This window comes from Sturnira hondurensis, unplaced genomic scaffold, assembly GCF_014824575.4.
Source record: "Sturnira hondurensis isolate 20B ecotype Veracruz unplaced genomic scaffold, ASM1482457v3 Scaffold0004136, whole genome shotgun sequence".
Taxonomy (NCBI): Eukaryota; Metazoa; Chordata; class Mammalia; order Chiroptera; family Phyllostomidae; genus Sturnira; species Sturnira hondurensis.
The window spans coordinates 4958171-4980824 of NW_028076767.1; the positions used below are offsets into that span (position 1 = coordinate 4958171).

Here is a 22654-nt window from a genome sequence, read left to right on the forward strand (position 1 = left end):
GTGGTAATAATTGTACAACAATGTAAATGTACTTACTATCACTGAGCTATATACTTAAAATAATTAAAATAGTACATTTTATATTTCACAATAATAAAATAACAGAAAACCTAGAAAGTAGGAGTCTACTCCATCACATACACGACTTATTATGAACATGTTATATATAACCCAGATTGACTTCCATGATAATCTGATTTATTCTCCTAAGATTGTAAAGGGTTTTAAAATGCTATTAAAACAGGAAAGGCACTTCTTTGCTCTGGAGCTGAGGGATCTCCAACAGGCCCTCTAGGGGGCAATTAAGAGTGGGGCTTAGAATCAGTTGTCTGGGTTCCAATCCTAGCCTCACAAATTAGAGGTGTAATTTTGGGAAAATTAATTAACTTCAACACCTATTTTTTTGTTCCACAAAATGCAGGTAATGTTAGCACCCACCTCTTAGGCTTGTGTAGATCGAGGTTATAGAGTTAAAATGCCTGGCATACCCTAAGCACTCAGTAAGTGTTAGCTATATTGACGATACGTTTGGCTTCATTGTCATGGTTGACACATGAGTCTTTCTTGATCTTTGGTATTTCTAGGTTTATTAAAGGCTCCAAGGACAACTGCTCCGTAGTTGCTCAGATGAAGGGTTCTGGGCAACAGCAGTGCTGTCTAGTCCTTCTTTCTCCCCTTCTTTGCTCTGGGGCTTACTCGATACTTTGCTGATGGGCATTGGGGGGGCACTGGTCACTTCTTAGGGACATTGTCAAACATGTCTCAAGATTTTTTTTTAAAGAATGTAATCTTTATTGTATTGTTTTTCCATCACCATTTAGTTTCCTTATACCTCCCAGCCCCCAGCAATCACCACACTGTTGTCCATGTCCATGAATCCTTTTTCTTTTTTGCTCATTCCCTCCACCCCTTAACCTCGCTGCCTCTACTAGCTGTCATCTGCTTTCCATCTATGAATCTGTCTCTGCTTTGCTTGTTAGTTCAGTTTGTTCATTAGATTCCACATATGAGTGAAATCATATGGTATTTGTCTTTCTCTCACTGGCTTATTTCACTTAGCATAATTTTCTTCAGGTCCATCCATACTGTTACAAAGGGTAAAACTTTCTTCTTTTTTATAGCCGAGTAGTATTCCATTGTATAAAAGTTGTTTTATCCACTCATCTACTGATGGACACTTGGGCTGCTTCCATATCTTAGTGATTGTAAATAATGCTACAATGAACATAGAGGTGCTTATGTTCTTTTGAGTTAGTGTTTTGGGTTCCTACGGACAGATTCCAGAAGTGAGATTGCTAGGTCAAAAGGCAGACCTATTTTCAATTTTTTGATGTTTGGCCACTCTGCTTTCCACAGTGGCTGCACCAGCTTGCATTCCTATCAACAGTGCAAAGGTCCCCTTTCTCCACATCCTCACCAGCACTTGTTTGTTGATGTATTGAAGATAGCCATTCTGACAGGTGTGAGATAGTATCTCATTGTGGTTTTAATTTGTATTTCTCTGATAATTAGTGATGTTGAACATTTTTTTCATATGCTTTTTGGCCTTCTGTATGTCCTCTTTGGAATATGTCTATTCAGATCCTTTGTCCATTTTTATATGGGTTATTTGGTGGGTTTGTGGGTTTTTGGTGTTGAGTTTTGCAAGTACTTTATAAATTTTGGGTATTAACCCCTTATCATATATATCAGTGAATATGTTCTCCCATTCTGTGGGTTGTCTTTTTATTTTGTTGATGATTTCCTTTGCTGTGCAAAAACTTTTTAGTTTGTTGTAGTCCCATTTGTTTATTTTTTCTTTCATTTCCCTTGCTTGGGGATATATATCCAATAAAAAATTTCTATGAGCAATATCCAAGATTTTGATGCCTATGTTTTCTTCTAGAGTTTTTATGGTTTTGGGTCTAACATTTAAGGCTTTGAGCTATTTTGAATTTATTCTAGTGTGCAGTGTAAGAAGGTGGTCTCATTTAATTTTTCTGCATGTGTCTGTCCAACTTGCCCAACACCATTTATTGAGCAGCAAGTTACTGAACAGGATTTGCAAAGGCATCTTTGTTCTCCTGATTTTTGGCTGAAAGGATAACTTATTATTCTTTCTACTTTTCTCTGTTTTGCATGATGAGCCATTATGCTTAGGATGGAAAGCTAAACTTTATTTAAAAAAACATATATTTCATAATATTACTCGGTAAAATAGTAGCCTGCAGGTACTTTTATGGGTGGGACAGTAGCTGGAAACACCAGCTAGAGTGAAGTGCCTTGAGTATTGTGGGCAGGAATGAGAAAGTATCACACAAGTAGGGGTATATTCAGTGGAACAAGGTTGATGAAACTCTTAAATGTAACCACATTTATAAGGGACATGGCAGAAGCAATATAATCTTGGTTGAAATCAGCCATAGTAATCTAAATCCTGTTTATCCTTCACTGTGATAGAGACATAAGATGTTCTGTGAATCGAACATTTAAAACAAATTATTTTTAATACACTATTTAATTCATGTTCTTGTTGTTGGAAGCCAAAGAATTAAAGGCCTCAAGAAGAATGGTTTTAACTTTGAGAATATTTGCACAATATGTCCTCCTATTTAAAAAAAAAACAAGTAAAAAACAAACAAAAAAAACCCAAGCAACCTATCTGTGTATCTAGAAGTGTCAGAACTCTGATATCTGGTCTTTTGACTTAGACTTTATCTTTCTCATTAGGAAGTTGGATCATGAGTGAGTTAAAGAGTAGGTGTTTGTTGAGCTATAAACCCAGGTGTATTGCTACATGCATGTCATCAGATTCATATATATAACTGGAGGTGAGGTCAGATGCTTTAAAAATTTAATTGTACCTCCCTGTGATGGCTGCAATTCTCACAGGTCTGAATGAAGCCTACATTTTGAAGGCTTCCTGGTTCATGGTTCAGCCAGTCTATGTTCTTCCATAAGCAGTACTACTTTATTAATTAACTATTACTCCCTTTTTTCTCCTTCCCCATTTTGGCTCATTTACTTTGGGTATGGTGTTTCTTACTCTTGAGCTATTCCATTTGGACAAGGAGATACTGATCCCACAGAGCAGATGGTGTAATTGTTGATGAGTTCAGTTTATAGCAGTTTCTAGTCCATTTCCCTTCCTGATCCCATCTGGCTCTCCAGGGTCAACCGTGCTCTCTCGTTCACTGCCTACCTCCTTCAAAATCATAGATTTTTTTTTAATTCCCTGACTTAAAAAATAAGGTTTGGTAAAAAGATATTATAAATAAAAACATGACATAATCCCACTCACCATAGTTAAATTTTGATGTGTACCCTTCTGCTTATATAACTAATTTTTAAAATTTGGGATTACATTACTATTACAATTTTCTATACTTTACTGTTACATTTTTCTATACTGCCTCGGCTCGAGTTCTGGTGCAATTATCCACCTGTTGTGTAATCTTGAGTGAATTGCTCAGACTTTCTGTGCCTCCAGTATTCGTAGGAAGCATGCATGAATTATATAGGAAAAACACTGAGTGGCAGGAACCTAGTAAATACTCAAAAATGTTAATGAACATTGGTATTTCTATTGTATGAATATTATTTTTAACCTGCTTTTAAAAATACAGTGTGAGTTTTTCATGTTATTTATGAATAATATATGACTTTATTGCCTGACCCAAAATCTATTATCTGATTGAAACATGATTTATTTAATCAATGTTCCATGGTTGGATATTTATTATCTTCAATATTTTATTTTTTATTTTATTTTTTTTGTAAGCCCATGTCACTTTATTTTTTTAATATATTTTATTGATTATACCATTACAGTTGTTCTATTCCCCCCCTCTTCATTCCCCTCCACCCGCACACTCCCTCCCCCACCATTCTCCCCCCCTTAGTTTATAACCACATGTCTCAAGTTCTTTAGATTCTATATTTCCCCCACTATTCTTGCCCTCCCCCCTATCTATTTTCTACCTACCATCTATGCTATTTTCTGTACCTTCTCCCCCCTTCTCCTCCTCCCACTCCCCTGTTGCTAACCCTCCATGTGATCTTCATTTCTATGGTTCCACTCCTGATCTAGCTGTCCTCTTGGTTTGCTTTTGTTTTAGGTGTGGTTGTTAATAACTGTGAGTTTGCTGTCCTTTCACTGTTCATATTTTTCATCTTCTTTTTCTTATATAAGTCCCTTTAGCATTTCATATAATAAGGGCTTGGTGATGATGAACTCCTTGAACTTGACCTTATCTGAGAAGCACTTTATCTGTCCTTCCATTCTAAATGAAAGTTTTGCTGGATAAAGCAATCTTGGCTGTAGGTCTTTGGATTTCATGACTTGGAATACTTCTTTCCAGCCCCTTCTTGCCTGGAAGGTCTCTTTTGAGAAATCCGCTGACAGTCTGATGGGAACTCCTTTGTAGGTGACTGTCCCCTTATTTCTTGCTGCTTCCAGGATTCTCTTCTTCATTTTAATCTTGGGTAATGTAATTATGATGTGCCTTGGTGTGTTCCTTCTTGGGTCCAACTTCTTTGGGACTCTCTGAGCTTCCTGGATTTCCTGGAAGTCTATTTCCTTTGCCAGACTAGGGAAGTTCTCCTTTATTATTTGTTCAAATAAGTTTTCCACTCGTGGCTGTTTCTTTCCCCCTTCTGGTACCCCTATAATCCAGATGTTGGAACGTTTAAAGATGTCCTGGAGGTTCCTAAGCCTCTCCTCATTTTTTTGAATTCTCATTTCTTCATTCCTTTTTGGTTGGATGTTTTGTTCTTCCTTCTGGTCCATTCCATTTATTTGAGTCCCAGTTTCCTTTCCATTACTATTGGTTTCCTGTGCATCTCCCTTCATTTCAATTAGTTTAGCCTTCATATGTTCCTCTAATTTGTGACTATAATCAACCAGTTCTGTGAGCATCCTGATAAACAGTGTCTTGAACTGTGCGTCTGAGAGGCTGGCAATCTCTTGGTCGCTTAGAGTTATTGGCTCTGGGACTTTGAGTTCTTCTTGTGCAATCTTTTGGGCTGTTCATGCCTGTTCCGTAGCAGGATCGGAGCCCTAGGTGTTCACCAGGGTGGGGCAATTCAGTCGCTGGGTTGTGACGCTGTATGTGGGGGCGGAGTCAAAGAGGAGCAATGGCGTCCCGTCTGCCGCCTCCCACCACGGAGGCCACAGGTGGTGCACCTGCCACTATCACCGGGGCCACACGTTTGCACGCGAGTGTGCCACTGCCGTCAGCCCTCCACCACTGGGTTTGCTCTCTGGGGCCTGTGTGGTCCGTCTCACTGTGCGCAAATGTGTGACAGAGGTCAGTCTGCCCTGCACCCTGACTGGTTCTGGGCTACCTGAGAGCCTAGGTTGGGGCATCTTTCCTACCTGACCCTGCTCCGCTGCTGGCTCCGCCCCTCTTACCATCCCGGTTGCACGGTTAGATGTAGTCGGACTTCCGTATAATTCAATTTTCTGTCCTTTGGCTGTGTCTTTGTTCTCCAAACCTTTGTTGTATTAAAACTTGGTTGTGGGAGAAGGCACAGTGTTTCCACCTATGCCTCCATCTTGGCGGAAGTCTTCACTATTTTATACAGTAACAAAAAGCCCTGTGGTAAGCATTCTTGTGCATAAATCTCTGGGCACATCTTTGATTATATCCTAAGGCAAATTACTAAAAGTAGAATGATGAATCAAACAGTACCAGCCACTTTTCAGGCTTTTGCCAAAATGCCCTCCAAATGTGTCATGTGAATTTGTGCTCCTAAAATATTAGACAGCTCATTTCCCTGTAGCCTTCCCAGCGCCGGATGTTGTGATTTAAAAACTTTCTTGCCAGTCTGTAGTTTTCATAGTCAGATAGTGCTCTGTAGTTTCTGAACCTCTCCTGAGATTTTCACTCTTTAAAAAAATATCCCAAGCCCCTTCTGAGTAACTTCTCCTCCTATTTTAATCTATTATGTCTTCATTATAAATTCATGTTCTGTTACTATTCCTAACCTTTTCTTTCCTTTCTGATTTTTCATACCATTTCTCTTCTACCTATTTGGAGTTAAAGTACAGTGTTCTGTTTTATTCAGGTATGTGTTATAAATGTAGTAGATAAATATAATAGGAAGACAAGAACTCTTTTTTTCATTGGGCCCAATCTAACTAAAAATGAAGCAGTCTCCCCATCCCCCAAACTCATCTCCTTTATAAAGTACTAAGATCCCTGTTGCCCCAAATATGTAAACCATAAAAACAAGTGTGTGAAAGTTGTGGGAGGAATTCTCCTCTGGGTAGCAAGTTAACCTACATACCAGTGTCCAACCCGGAAAACAGAAGCCCCTCTACCTATTTAAACACAGAAGGAATTTAATTTGGGGAACTGGTTACACAGGTGATCAAAATCCAAAAAGATGATGAGGTAACACTGAGATTAGTAACACTAGGAAGCCAGCGCCACCTTTAGACTAAAGGACAGAAGGAGGAGCCGGTGGGGTCACCTGGAGGAACTGGAGCTACAGTGGGCCTGTCTGTTGGGAGCTGGACCACAGAGCTGATGCAGGGGCTTCTCACCACCATAGTCAGAATGGGAGGGGAGAAATATTCTGATGTTTCTTTCCCTCCTCTCCAATCTCCTTCCAGTGTCTTCTGCTGGCAAATTCAGTTTAAAAAGCCAGTTGACACAGACGTTAATAGAATTATACATAGGCTGTGGTCAACCCCACTGTGCTGCAGAGCAGAGTAAGGTAAGGGTGAAGAGTGGATGGGAGTGCAAACAGGCCAAGGCCAGGCACAGTGACTTCTGGAGGTCCTTCCAAGTCCATAGACAACAGGGCAAAGTGCAAAGCATGCTTGCCCTGGAGCCCTGGTCAGGTAGCTCAGTGGGTTAGAGCGTCATCCCAATATACCACGGTTGTGGGTTTGATCTCCAGTCAGGGCTCATACAAGAATCAGCCAGTGAATGCATAAGTAAGTGGAACAACAAATTTCTCTCTCTGTGTCCCTTCCTTTCTCTCTAAAACAAAAGAAGAAGAAGAAGAAGAAGAAGAAGAAGCAGCAGCAGCATGTTTTCCCTGAAGAGGTAGGCAGTACCAGGTTTCAATACTGCTTTTGTCATTTACTAGCTCTCACACCTTGGCCAAGTTGCTTAACTTGGAGCTCAGTTAATGAAGGTTTGAGAACCTCAGTTCCCTCATAACAAAAGGGGGCAAGAGAAACCACATCTCATGGAGTCACTGTAAAGATTAAATAAAATAATAGCTATAAAACAATAGTAAGCATTCAACAACAACTAGTTGCCTGTCATTGAAGAATTTATTATTATAATAACTATATATAGTGTCAGATGAGTATTAAATTTGTCAGAGTGATCACTTCCTAAGTTCTATAAATGTCTTATGTACTTGAAACTAATAGTATATACATCAACTGTAATTTAAAAATAAAAATATGTTTAAAGACTTTATTTATTTTTAGAGAGAGGAAGGGAGGGAGAAAGAGAGGCGCATCGATGTTTCTCTCATGCAAGTCTCCAACTGGGGATGTGCCTGCAACCTAGGCATGTGCCCTGACTGGGATTCGAACAGGTGACCTTTCAGTTCGCAGGCCAGCACTCAGCCCACTGAGCCACACCAGTCAGGGCAAAAATATTTTTAAAAAGAAAAAAAGACTTTATGATTTTAAGTGAAAGGGCAATTGGGTGGTTTGGCCAAGGTCATTATGTTTCTTTATATATTGAAAGATGGAAAAGGGGTAGAGGACTCTTCCCTTTTGGAAGCTCTGCCTAGGGTGGGGTAGGTACCCCAATAACGATACTGAGAGATTATTTAAGAAACGTGGAAAGTATCATGCAAGATCAATGCCTACATTCCACAAACATTTATGGGTCCTCAGTACTTTCTGGAAGTAATTTAGACATGGTCCCTGACTCAAGGAGATGGCAACAGATAGGCAAAGAGATAAATCAAAGTGCATGATGGTATGGGAATGTTGACAGAGGAGGGACATCTTTGCCTCAGGAAGTGGGAAAAAGCTTCATTAAGGAGGTGACATTTGAGCTGTGTTTTGAAGGATGAGCAGTTTCCCTCTGTAAAAACAATGAAAGTGTAAAGCCACGAAATATGTGAGCTGTTTGTGGGATGGTGAGCTACTTCCACGGGTGCAGCCTTGAGAGGTCCACAGTCAAGGTGGAGGTAAGAAAAAGTGGCAGATATGGCTAAAAATGGAAGCGAAAGTCAGCATGTGGAGGGCCTGGTGTAAGAAACGAATGGTTTTATCCTGTGGGGAATGAGAAGCCAGCAGGGACTTTTAAACTAAGGAGTAACCCATCATCTGTAACTTAGAATTTCATGAAGTAACACATTTCCCAGCCTCTCTCTTGGCTTCAGTCGATGGGCTAGTGCATGCAGTTATATAAAGCAGGGGCCATGTGTCCTTCTCATAAGACATCAGAAAGTACAAATCAGAAAAATGAGCACAGGGATTTTCCCTTAATATTAAATACAAAATGGAAAAAAGTCATAACTTATCCTGCAGACACCGGAGGACTCAAGGTAAATATTTGAAATATTCTCTCTCTCATTTCTACAAAGCCAAGAACATCAGAGGTGTGATGCTGCTGCTTGTGGCTTATGAGGCAGGATTTCAAGGATTCTAATGAAACATCCGCTGGCCTGGCTCTGTCTGAATGCTGAAAAGGGCTCTGTGTTGCTCAAATGGAAAGGAAAGCACAAAATGATGATAATACAATCCTTTATGCTTTTCAGTGCCCTTCCACTCACATTACCTCCCTGAAGCCTCGTCACAGTCGTGGGTGGCAGGTAGGGCCGAGAGTACCATCCCATCATCGAGGTGAAGACGTGTAGGCTGAGAGTCCCCTACTTTTCCTGGGATCTGAGAACTTACACCCAAAGCTACAAACGGGTTTGTAGACACAGAGGCCAGTCTCTATGACAGTGTTCTGCCTACCTGTCTCCTTCTGTGTACCAGGATAGCTTCTTTGAGGTCCTGAAGTGGGAGCAGTTTAAGACCCAGCCTTTTCCTGTGGCCTTGGGGGTGGTAGAGGCCTTTTCTCCTCTTTCTGGGTGTCCATGCTGAGATGGCTAAACCTTCTGAGTAGAGGATGAGGGCACCCTTTCTAGTGCTGAAAGTTTTAGGGAGAAAGAGGCTCCATGTCAGTTGGCTGGGGTTGCCCTTATCCTGCGGTTTGCTGACCAGGACATAATCTTCTGGAGACTTCCAATTCAAATAATCCTGCAATGGAAAGAAACCACCTTGATCGATTCACTGTGAATAGCACTTTTATAACAAATATTGCTTGTGCAAGGTGTTGCACTTTTTTTTTTAGTGAGTGGTTTTCTCTCAGTTGCTTACACAGTGCACAAAACACAGTCACACTTCTGAGCAACTGGTTTTGTTCTCCGCATCTAGGAATTAGTAGAACCCAGGGCATGGTTCTGTTTTACCCCATATAACTTTCAGGAGAGCCACTCATGCCTAGAGGCTTAAATAGGGTAGAGTGTAGGTTACAGGCCAGTTAAAGTTTCCTGCTATACACGTAAGTAGTCAGAATTATCAAGGGCAGCACATAACTTTGAAATTAGACCTGGAGTAGCTGGCAGTTTAAAAAGGAGAAAGCCATTCCAGCCATCACTCCAGCTGTACACAGGGAGAATTTCTATACATTCCAGATGCTATGTAACTTTATCTAATTTGGCTATTTAGGAGACTATAAAGTAGTTACATATCTTGTAAGTAAGTAAATGCCATTGGCCACAGAGGTCCTTTGAAACTGTATATGTCTTTTAATACAGCAAAGGTCAAATATCATGCCAAACTACCATGAAGACTGAAACCTCTGTGAGATCCAAAAATTTTCAAAATACCCTCAATGAATTTTTTATTCTTGGCAGAATTAAATGAAGTAAAATTGCAATACAACAAGGGAGTTTTGCCACCACTTTAAAATGTTCTAAAGTAAATTTTTCTTTTTGCCCATGTTAAATATGAGCCTTGTGGGTTGAGTTCCAGAAAGTTCAAGGAAACCATTGAAGTGACTAGAACACACAGCGTTTCAACTACAGAGCACAGCTTCTAAACACCAAATACCATCACCTTGCCTAGAACCCAGGTGGAAATTCTGGTCTTGAACCAAACCAGCCAAATTCTAGGCAATCTGGCATCTCCTTCAGGCTAAAATGAAGGAGGCTGCAGGTCAGTGTGCAAGGGGAGGGAAAAGGGTCCCCATGGCAACCTTGGTGTATCAGGCAAGCTCCGTTGTTTTCTTGATTTTACCGAGGAGGAAAGATCTATCACTGACCCCTACCACCTCACTAACTAAGCAAACCCAGACACACATGGCTCAGCTCCAAATGGAAAGCTAGAGCATTCCTCCCCCACCCCTCCAAACACGCCTTTATTCAGCTGTAAAACTCACCTCTGGTTCAAAATAGACTTCTAACTTCTGTTTGCTCTGGACCAACTTCCCATGTCCCCGGCTCAGGACAGAGAGCGCGAACATGCTTTCCCTCTGACCACCCTTCTCAAGGGCAGTTCATCTTGGTTTTGAAGGCTGAAAACTGGTCACACCTCAAGATTTCCTGAGCTCAGCAGGGAGCCCAAGAAGACCACAAACACTGGGCCTTTTATTAAATACATTTTCCCCTCATACAGCAGCTTCTTAGTAACAACCAGCCACACAGTTTAGACAGTATGTGTCTTTGTTGGGAGAAAAAATAAACCGCAAACCCAAACTCCTCAAGCCCTGGATTGTCTACTCTCTGGGCAGCCTCTCTCCCCTTCGCCTGGGCCCTTGTTGTTCCCGGGTCTTGTTGCTCTGTTATCGCCCCAAGCACCATCCTTCTCACGGCAGTGGAGGTTGTTTCCTGGTTGCTATGGCAGCACAGGGAAGTGAAGTCCCTTAAACCAGCCCAGGCAAGGCGGAGACTGCTGAGGGCAGTGTTCACACGCGGGGAGAAGGAGGGTCAAATGGACATTGAAGGGACCGGGATCAGATCTCAAGTCCTGATTGCGCTGATGGGGGAGGCATGTTGAGATATTTTTCCTGTTATAACAGTACTCATCTTGCTTTTAGAGCATCTTCCTCCTTCTGATATGAGAGCCTTTCACTGTCAAGTCACCATTAACAGATTCAGAGGAGTCATCAAGGTCACCTAAAGCAGCCTGTGACACTTTCCTTGGCTGGGCATCTGCATTTCCTCCAGTGGACATGAGTCCCTTGATGCTGGTTGCTGCTCTGCATGAGTGTGAGGTACTGGGAATCTCTAGATTCCTTTGCACACCTGGCTCTCACCTGGGTGAATCTCATCTCCAGAGTGGGTGTACTTGGGAGAAGGAGGTAGGGGCACATTATGATGGTTGGAGGCGACTGCTGGAGTTTAGCAAGCACGGGTCTGGGATGCTGAATGTCCTGTGGTGTGTGGGACTATCCTGAATAATGAAGCTGTCTTACCCTGAATGCTAGGAGCAGCCCTTTTGAGAAACACTCCAGTGCTTGGGCTGCTTGGTTCTCCTCGAGCTGACACTGTGAGGAGGACAGGGGGCAGGGGTGGGGGGTTAGGAGTATCGGGGAACAGAAAGATGCCTTTGCTGGTGATGTATGAGCCTGCTTTGGCCTGTCATTGTTCTGCGGAACCTCCACGGCAATCTTGTGGGCGTGCCCACTGACGACCTGTGGGGAGAAGCCTATTGGGCTACAGGCCCAGTTTCCTTTTCAATCTCCCTCTGTAGCCCCGCCTTTCCCAGGGAGCTGGCTCAGATCTCATGAGGAAGAAATAGAGGTCATGCTCCAAATTAGGTTGAGTTTATTTCGGAGAAGGGAGATAGTGAATAGAGACACAAAACTGAAATTAGTGAAGACCACAATAAATAACATTTCAACACTCATTAGGATGGCTATTATGGAAAAGAACAAAATTAAAAATACAGAAAATAGCCCTACCTGGTGTAGCCCAGTGGATTGAGCATGGGCCTGCGAACTGGAGGATTGCAGTTCGATTCTCAGTCAGGGCACATGTCTGGGTTGCAGGCCAGTTCCCAGCAGGGGATGCATGAGAGGCAACCATACATTGATATTTCTCTCCCTCTCTCCTTCCCTTCCCCTCTAAAGATAAATAAATAAAATCTTTAAAAAATACAGAAAATAACAAGTGTTGGTGAGGATATGGAGAAACTGGGACTCCTATGTACTGTTGGTGGAAATGTAAAATGGTGTAGCCACTATGAACAACAGTATGGCAGCTCCTCAAAAAACTAAACATAGAATTACAGTATGATCTAGCAGTTCCACCTCTGGGTATAGAACACAAAAGAAGTAAAGTCCAGGATTCAAACAGGTATTTGAACACCTATGTTTAGAGCAGCATTCTTCACAATAGCCCAAACGTGGAAACAATTCAAGTGTCCATTGACAGATGAATGCATAAAGAAAATGTGGCATGTACACACAATGGAATATTATTCAGCCTTAAAGAAGAAAGAAATTTGGACACATGCCACCCTATGGGTGAATCTTTTTTCCCCAATTTTAAAATTTAATTATTTTTCAAGTACAGTTTTCTATTAATCCCATCCCATCCCACCCCCGTACTGCCCCCCTCCCTCCCGTTTCCACCCTTCTCAGTTGTTGTCCATGTATCCTTTATATATATGTTCCTCTAAATCCCTCCCCTATTTCCCCTGAAATTCCCTCCCCTCTCCCCCCTGGTCACTGTCAGCCTGTTCTCTATTTCAGCGTCTTTGGTTATATTTTGTTTGCTTGTTTGTTTTGTTGTTTAGCTTCCTGTTAAAGGTGAGATCATATGGTATTTGTCCTTCAACACCTGGCTTATTTTACTCAGCATAATGCTTTCCAGTTCCAGCCATGATGTTGCAAAAGGTAGGAGCTCCTTTTTTCTTTCTGCAGCATAAAATTCCATTGTGTATATGTACCACAGTTTTTTGATCCATTCATTTACTGATAGGCACCTAGGTTGCTTCCAACTCTTGGCTATTGTAAATTGTGCTGCTATGAACATTGGGGCGCATAGGTTCTTTGGGATTGGTGTTTTAGGGTTCTTAGGATACAATCCTAGCAGTGGAATTGCTGGGTCAAAAGGCAAGTCCAATTTTAGTTTTCTGAGAAAATTCCATACTGTTTTCCATAATGGTTGTACCAGTCTGCAATCCCACCAACAGTGGACCAGAGTCCCCTTTTCCCCACACCCTCTCCAACATTTGTTGTTTATTGCTTTGTTTATGATAGCCATTCTCACCGGTGTAAAGTGGTATCTCATTGTAGTTTTAATTTGCATCTCTCTGATAGCTAGTGATATTGAGCATCTTTTCATGTGTCTCTGGATCCTCTGTATGTCCTCCTTGCAGAAGTGTCTGTTCAAGTCCTTTCCCCATTTTTTAATTGGGTTAGTTGTCTTCTTAGAGTGAAGTCGTGTGAGTTCTTTGTATATTTTGGAGATTAAACCTTTGTCTGAGGTGTCATTGGCAAATATGTTTTCCCATCCAGTTGGTTGTCTTTTTATTTTAATGCTGTTTTCTTTAGCTGTGCAGAAGCTTTTTATTTTGATGAGATCCCATTTGTTTATTCTTTCCTTTATATTCCTTGCTCTAGGGGACATATCAGTAAAAATGTTGCTGCGTGAAATATCTGATATTTTCCTGCCAATGTTCTCCTCTGGACTTTAATGGTGTCATGGCTTATATTTAAGTCTTTTATCCACCTTGAATTTATTTTGGTGTATGATGTAAGCTGGTGCTCGAGTTTCATTTTTTTACATGTAGCTGTCCAGTTCTCCCAATACCAGTTGTTGAAGAGGATATCTTTACCGCATTTTATGTTACTGCCCCCCTTGTCGAATATTAATTGACTGTATAGAGTTGGATTTATTTCTGGGTTCTCTCTATGGGTGAATCTTTAAGACATATGCTAAATTAAATAATCTAGTCACAAAGGGACAGATATTGTTTGATTATAATTATATGAAGTACCTAAAGTAGTCAAGTTCACAGAAGCAGAAAGCAGAATGATGTTTGCCAGGGGATATGGGAGGAGAGAGTGGAAAGCTAGAGTTTAATGGGTACAAAGTTTCATTTTGGGAAGATGAATAAGTTCTGGAGATGGATGGTGGTAATAGTTACACAACATTGCACATGTATTTAATGTCAATGACCAGCACATTTAAAATAATTAAAATGATAAATTTTATGTTATGCATATTTAACCACAATTATAATCTAAAAAATGATAGCAAGGAGAATAAAAAACTGAATTTAGCATTTTATAATCTGAAAGCCGATTGGTCAGCGTTATTGTGGAATGACCTTTTCAAAGCAAGTGAGACAAAAGCCTACAAAGTTTATAAGGGTCTTAAGCTACAGTTGCTCTCTCCCTTCCCCTTCTTAGCACTTTCAACTCTACTGAGAGACTACTTTATGGAGAGATGGTTGCTGTCCTGAAGAAGCTCCTAGCTGGGTGGGAAGACAGGTGTGTGTGAGCCAGTATCTGAAAGATGACCTGACAGCTGTGATAAGGGAAGTGGAGATAAGTAGTTGCTCTGGGACAAGGGTCAGGGCCTGTGTGTGTGTGTGTGTGTGTGTGTGTATGTGTGCATGTGTGTGTGTGGAGGGGAGATGGATGGCAGTGGGCCCTGTAGAAGGCTACCTAGATGATGGATACTGGAGGTGAGCCTTAATGGACAGTATAGCAAGGAGGGAAGATGGAAGAGGATATTGCAGGAGGCATGGACAGGAAAGTTTGAGATCTCTGGGGAAGGGGCAGCTTCTCTGGTGTAGCCAAAGCCACAGATGAAGCCAGGGAGAAAAGCCAGTTGGCCAAGGCCATGATGACCCCATGTATTCTGCTAAGGAACTTTGGACTTTATTCTTCAGGCAGAGTTTTTAAAGCGGGGTGGGGGGGGGGGGGTGATGTGATTCTATCTGGGTTTAAAAAGATAACTCTGAGAACAGTGTAAATGATGGGAAGAATGAGAGATGTTTATCTCACAAACCTCTGGGCCAAATTTCAGGACCTTGCAACCCAGGCCAACCTTCCCTTGGATTTGAATGAATTTGTCAAATGGATCAGGAGTAAACTGCCTGCTAAATGGCCTTTGAATGAGACAAAGTGGGGAACGCCATACCAGCCGCAGTGAAATATAAACGCTGCCATGTTGAAAACGCCATTGCTCATGGAAGAGAGTAGGTAGCATGAGAGGAAAGTGATAAAGCATCTGGGACCTGAAGGAGAAACACTACTGTCAGCCAAAGAATTGCTCTAAGTTTCACTGGGGAAAGTCATCCTCCGAGCTCACCTGACATGGAAATATAAACTTACCCGTAAATGGTGAACCAGGCCCCCAGGAAGTGGCCTTTCTGAGTCTCAGTTCAGTGAGCATCTCACCTGGGAAAACACCCAGGTGCCCATCCGACCCTCCCAACACCACGGCCAGGCTACCAGGCCTCCGGGGTTGTAATCCACGAGCAGCAAGACTACAGCCCCAAACAGGCCTCTCTTAAACTGTCTTGTTTACATCCACGCTGTTTAACATGGACAATGAACAGATGTACAGATCAATTAATAGACATTTAAAAGCATTTACTCAGTCCCCACAGCAGTTTATGGAAAATGCATTTAGAAAGCAATCGAGATTATTGCTATTCTAAAGTGCTTGGGGATCCCAGATGAAAGGCCCTTGTAACTGGAAAGTATTTATAACTCAAGAAGAAACCCTCCACACCCATGTTATATAACACCAACACCATCTCCTGGCATGCCTGACCTGTCAGCCCATGCAGCTTGTCTGTTTAAATTACACTTTGAATTCTATAGGGTGGAGACTTGGTTTTTATGGTTTGTAAAGCATCATGAATAACCATGGTGCCCTAAATAAATAGAAACCACATGAAACAAAGAAAAGAGATGTTTCTTTGGCATGTCCCCACTGCATCCAGGATTTTGTCCCTTGCTCCAAAGTCCTTGGGGTAAATGGATGCTACTCTGGGGGAGTGGCTTATGGGATAATCACTTCCTCACTTTAAAGGGTGAATACAATTCTAGGAATTGTATTCACTTGCAGGGGAAGTCTACAAGAAGGATCATTGGTATTGTCCTTGTTACCCAAGGAGGACCAACCAGTGCATAAAGAGACTTAATGATTTGCACAAAGTCTTCCAGTGAACCAGAGGTGGTATAGGACCTGTCCTAATCCCGGCCTGCTGTTCATCCCACTTATGCAACAAAGTAGCAACATCCATTTATGAGGATCTACATCGTGGCTGATATCCAGCAGTCAAAAAACTGCTGTGACTGAGGCTACCACAGTGCTCTATTTAGCCACAAAGCTGGTGATGGGACACTGGATTGGTGTCTGGCTAATGGCTGGCTCAAAACACTCATTACCTCCTTACCTTGCTTCTCCTCACTTTACCTTGCAAGTCTAGTTTCAAAGGACTTTGGGAAATCACATTTTCAGCTTTCTAATCTGCCTTGGAGGGAAAATGGAATGAGGGTTTATAGAACCATTTCTGGTTATCTACCATAAGCACTGAACACAAAGAATATTTAAAAACAAGGGCATGTTTAGGACAATCAGCATCACCTTCCATTATTAAGATGCTTTCCATCTGCTTGTTTCACACCCCCAACTAGACTGTCTTTGGAAGGTAGGAACTAGACCTTATAATTCTTAGCACTTCCCATAGCACCCCTTGTATGATATAACAGCTGAATAAATATTTGTTGCTTTCTTTTTCACATTCCCAGACAAACGTGTACTGAACTTTGAGCCAGTATGTAAGATGTGTGGAAGAAGAGAATTATGTCAAAGCCTGTTTTAATAGCTGGTAGTTTGCTTATAGTACAAAGCTTAGCGCCACAGGTTAAAGACTCTGCTTAATGAAAACTTGGTTTTCAAAGACTGAAAAAGTACCAAGAGAATCAGTGTGGAAGATTCAGCCTTCTAAACTTGTTGGATGCTTGCAGACTTGCTGAGGATGGGCTACTTGGCTTGTTCAGGGGGCTGATTTCTCATGTGGCCAGGTCAGGTTGAACAAAAAGGCAAAAGGCAATAAAGAATACTCTGGAATCATAGCAAGGGAGAAAGTGTTGCTGACGGCTCTCTGCTTCTTTTCTCTCCTTAAGTATAAATTATGACCACATAGCCTGCCTAGTTCAGGAGGGAGGGGACTAGAGCTATTTATTTTAGATATTTCTGAAGGGTTTGCTTTGGGAGTCTTCTGTTTAGCTATGCTTTTGCTCAGGGCTTCATTTTATTAGTAGACGTGCTCATAGTAATTGCAAGCTTTTAAATTTATGGTGAAAGATAGTAAGATTGGAGAAGAAATAAAAATCACACATTCTTGGTGCTTTAGTAACATGAGGAAAATCAATCACTAGCCTGGCTAGCAGCTTAGTCACTGGGGACAAAAGTAACAAAACTTAATGGAAACCAACCCATGGAGGGTGATGAGAACAGGGGTGATTTTAATTCTCAGAACAGATTAGCTTTATCTATATTGCTAGAAAAGAACTTTGTGGGCAAAGTCTTTTTCACTTAACTTTCATGAAATATTGTTACAGTGATGTTAATTTAATTAACAAATAAAATGATTTATGTAAGGCACTGAGGATAGTACCTGGCACATAGTATGTACTCAATAAATAGAAATTATTGTTTACCAAATAATTTCATTCCATAATTCACAATACACACGAATTCTCCCTACAATTAGCACAGAGTGGTGCTATTTTGCTGTATAAAATGATGCTCTGAGAGCCATATCCTCCCACAAGGGAATCTCATGCGTAGTGGATGAGAAGTCTCGGGGCCATACAACCAGCCTTCACTCTGCACCTGGCTTACAGTTCACTCTTTAAATTCTATGATGAGAAGAGTTTTTATGTTCTCTAATTACCACAGAGTAAAATTGGTGAGCTCTCTGCTAACTGCCTTAAAGAAATGTTAACTTGATACACAAAACATATCTTTTTATGGGGCGTGTATATTGCATTCATCACCCAAGATGTAAGCAAATTTGCTTCCCACTAACTGCCCACAATAGTTAGGTTTTTATGTACAAATTGATGTTCCACCCTCAGCCCCAGGAGGTGAGAAGTCTCAGAGTTGGAGAAGCCAGTCTGAGGAACAGGAAAGGGAGTCAAGGAGCCTGGATCCTGAAAGAACCTTCCCCTGAAGGCCCATGGGTTGCTAGTGCTCACCCTGTGAACCCAGGAGCCCCTAACTCACAGCGAACCTCCCTGCCTGTTATCCAACCATTACAGTTTCATTTGGGAAAGGCTTCAGGTCTCCTCAGGAACTGAGTTAAGGTGCAGTCCCCTGTGTAGAGATTGACTCAACCATGCAGTACAGAAATGGGACCCAGAGAAGAAGCCTGATGAGGGAGAAATGAGGGAGAGAAAGATATAAGGCAAGATGGGATGGTACCCCATGGGGGCAGGTTGGAAGGTGCATCCCAGAACCTTTTCCTGTTCCCCTTTTTCTCAAAGAGCCAGCTGGTGCCCACACTCCTCGAGGCAACCTCTGGCTGGCCCCAGGAGGCTCTGTAAGTACACATTTAAGGAGGAAGAGAACTAGTCCCTTTTTATCTCACAGAGCAAACCCACCTTGGGCAACAAAATCCCTTCTCCAGAGGCCAAAAGGCCAGATAAAACTCTGCCACAAATTGAGAGGCATCAATAATGTTACAATAAGTGTGATCAGATATGAGCAGTGCCCTCCAGAGAACCTCATGCTCCCAGCCAGCGCTTGCTCGTGTCCACCTCTGACGCCAGTCCACTCTAAAGCAGGTTTCCTGGGGCAGCTCAGTCAAGCAGAGAACATCTTTGAAATGGTACGTTCCAGTGGGAGGTACTGCTAGCAGGGGTAGTTTTTTCAGATTTTATGATAATCCATCTCTTGATTCACTGTCTAGACATCGATACACAAAGGGTTAACAGGGCTTTTGGGACTCGGCTGCCAAGTACACTTACTGCTCAGTCCAGCACTCCCAGCTTGTGTTCTTACGCTGCTGGAGTGGCCTGTTCATGGCATCTGGTTCCCTGGCAACAGCTTTCATTGGCTCAGTCAAAGCCCTTTCTTCTCAAGAAAGCTCCTACTGAGACACCCACCACCACCACTAATCACCATCTTAACTCAGGGTTGAGGATGCAGCTGGTATGAAAAATAGCATTTGTGGATGTGAGAAGCTAAAGCAATTGACTGGGTTGAACACACCTGCCTGCGTGATGCTTGCACTGGTTTTCTACAGGACCCTTTGGAAATTACCTGATTTTTCCACTGGGACAGAGAGAAAGGCTGGGCCAAAAAGTTCCCCAGAGCTGGATTTCTTTGTTCGGCAGACATCCATGAGCCTCTGTGATTCATGACTAGCTGTTTCCTGGGCTGATCTGTCATACAACTGCGGGCCCCCTCGCTCTGACAAGGGGTGTTGCTCAGCTGAGGGAGTTCAGACAAGGAAATCCATATTGTGGGAGGCTTGGCCCCAGTCAGCCACAAGCTGGGGAAAGAAGTCTGCCTCTGCTAGAACCCAGGGCATCTGGAGGCTGCTCCACTTTGTCCCAAGAAGTCTCGGCAGGTCCAGATTTGCTAAGAATAGCAGGACAAAGTAGCTCTTTCCCCTACAAAGCTTTTAGGGGAAAAAAATTGTTGATGAGATTCTCTAATGAAGATGGGCATTTTTAGGTGAATTCTTTAGTCTTAAGGAGAATCACTTTGAGTTTTCTTTTTAATTTATTTATTTATTTATTTATTTATTTATTTATTTATTTATTTATGTATCTTTAGAGGGGAAGGAGAGAGGGAGAGAAACATCAATGTATGGTTGCCTTTTGTGCATCGCCTGCTGGGAGTTGGCCTGCAGGGAACCGGCCTGCAACCCAGGCATGTGCCCTGACTGGGAATTGAACCGCGATCCACTGGTTCACAGGCCTGTGCTCAGTCCACTGAGCTACACCAGCCAGGGCTCGCTTTGAGTTTTCTTATTTCATCTGGGGATAAATAACATGAACGCAACAGAGCAGAGATGAGGAAGAAAGCAAGCTGTTCTCACTCCTGATTCACTAGTAAAAATCTACTGAATTCATTTTTATCTTTTTTCAAGTCAGATTTCATTTCATGCATTTATTCTCACTACAATCTAAACAGATAGCATCATTCAGGAATTGAAATGTTCAGAGTTCACAGTATTGTGTATAAAAGAAGTTGACTTGTGGCCTGGCTGTCCATCCAAATATTTGTGCTGCTCTAGCCTTCTGTTTCCTCAAGAGAAAACAGGCATTCTGGTCATAGTGTTGAGATGTAATGGAACAGTCGACAATTCAGAGTCAGTAAGGGTTTGTGGCTGCTCTGCTTGGGCATGCGAAAGTCCTCTCCTGTGCGGTGTGTGTGTATGAATAGTTCTCTGTGTCTGGTCTACTAGTTTGTCTGCAATTTAGCACGGTAAGGGCTCTTGGTGGTGCTACCTCACATATGTTATGGAGGGCACTTAACAAAAACAACATACATTTGCGAGCTATTTGGGGACAGGTCTTGTTCTATTTCTTTCTTTTTAAAAATATTTTATTGTTGTTCTATTACAGTTGTCTCAATTTTTCCTCCTTTGCCCTCCTCCACCGAGTCCATTACCCATCACCCTGCTCCCACAGTCAGTCCCCACACTTGTTCATGTCCATGGGTCATTCATGCATGTTCTTTGACTAATCCCTTCCCCTTCTTTCCACCATTATCTCTCTCTCTCCTCCCCTCTGGTCTCTGCCAGTCTGTCCCATGTTTCCATGCCTCTGGTTCTATTGTGCTCATTAGGGTTTTTTGTGTTCATTAGGTTCCTCTTACAGGTGAGATCATATGGTATTTGTCTTTCATTGACTGGCTTATTTCACTTAGCATAATATTCTTCAGTTCCATCCATGCTGTCATGAAAGGTAGGAGTTTCTTCTTTCTTTCTGCTGTGTAGTATACCATTGTGTAAACATACCACAGCTTTTTGATCCACTGATTTACTGATGGGCACTTTGGCTATTTCCAGCTCTTGGCTATTATAATTAGCATTGCTATGAACATAGGAGTTCATAGGTTCTTTTGAATTGGTGTTTCAAGATTCTGAGGGTATAATCCCAGCAGTGGAATCATAGGGTCAAAAGGCGGTTCCATTTTTAGTTTTTTGAGAAATTCTGTACTCTTTTCCACAGTGGCTGCACCAGCCTGCATTCCTACCAACAGTGTACTAGTGTTCCCTTTTCTCTGCAACTTCACCAGCAGTTGTTGCTTGTTGATTTATTTATGATGGCCATTCTGATTGGTGTGAGGTGGTATCTCATTGTGGTTTAAATTTGCATCTCTCTGATAGCTAGTGATGTTCAGCATCCCATATGTCTCTGGGCCCTCTGTCTCCGAGGAGACATTTGTCCTCAGAGAGATATCTGTTCAGGTCCTTTGCCCATTTTTTAATTAGATTGTTTGTCTTCTTGGTGTCAAGATGTAGGAGTCCTTTATGTATTTTGGAGATCAAACCCTTGTCTGAGGTATCATTGGCAAAAAATAGTTGAATCTCTTTTTTCATTTTGATGATGTTTTCTTTAGCTGTGCAGAAGCTTTTTACTTTGATGTAGTCCCATTTGTTTACTGTTTCTTTTATCTCCCTAGCCCTAGGAGATATATCAGAGAGATATCTAAGGATATCTGAAATTTTACTGTCTATGTTTTCCTCTAGGTTTTTTATGGTGTCATGACTTATATTTAAGTCTTTCATCCATTTTGAGTTTATTCTGGTGTATGGTGTAATTTGGTGGTCTAGTTTCTTTTTTCTTTTTCTTTTTTTTGCATGTAACTTTTTTCTGTCCAAATCTTCAAACACCATTTATTGAAGAGGCTATTTTTACTCCATTTTATGCTCCTACTCCCTTCGTCAAATATTAATTGACTAGAGAGACATAGGTTTATTTCTGGGCTCTCTACTCTGTTCCATTAATCTATGTGTCTGTTATTGTGCCAGTATCAGACTGTTTTGATTACAGTGACCTTGTAGCATAGTTTGATATCAGGTATTGTGATCCCTCCTACTTTGTTCTACTTTCTCAAGATTGCTGAGGTTATTAGGGGCCATTTTTGTTCCATATAAATATTTTAAAATATATTTTATTGATTATGCTATTACAGTTGTCCCATTTCCCCCCTTCATTCTCCTTCACCCTGCACACCCCCTCCCACCTACATTCCCCCACTTTAGTTCATGTCCATGGGCTGTACATATAAGTTCTTTGGCTCCTACATTTCCTATACTATTCTTACCCTCCCCCTTTCTATTTTCTACCCACTATCTATGCTACTTATTCTCTGTACTTTTTCCTCCTCTCTTCCCCTCCCACTCCCCTGTTGATAATCCTCCATGTGATCTCCATTTCTGTGGTTCTGTTTCTGTTTTGGTTGTTTGCTTAGTTTGTTTTTGTTCGTGTTTTAGGTGTGGTTGTTAGTGATTGTGAGTTTGCTGTCATTTTACTATTCATATTTTTTATCTTCTTTTTCTTAGATAAATCCCTTTAACATTTCATATAATAAGGGCTTGGTGATGATGAGCTCTTTGAACTTGACCTTTTCTGAGAAGCACTTTATCTGCCTTTCCATTCTAAATGAAAGCTTTGCTGGATAGAGCAATCTTGGATGTAGATCCTTG

General features: G+C 41.7%; 1 protein-coding gene across 1 annotated transcript in view; it reads right to left on the reverse strand.

Moving 5' to 3' along the window:
* The window catches only part of KIAA2012 (KIAA2012 ortholog), a 115044-nt gene extending 104203 nt beyond the window's left edge, over positions 1-10841 (reverse strand). The window contains exons 1-2 of the mRNA XM_037043590.1: positions 10392-10841; positions 8924-9208 (exon numbers count right to left, since the gene is read on the reverse strand). Of these exons, the coding sequence (XP_036899485.1) occupies positions 8924-9208; positions 10392-10475 (369 nt within the window). The 5' untranslated portion in view covers positions 10476-10841. The remainder of the gene's footprint in view (positions 1-8923; positions 9209-10391) is intronic.
* Between the last annotated feature and the right edge of the window lie 11813 nt (positions 10842-22654).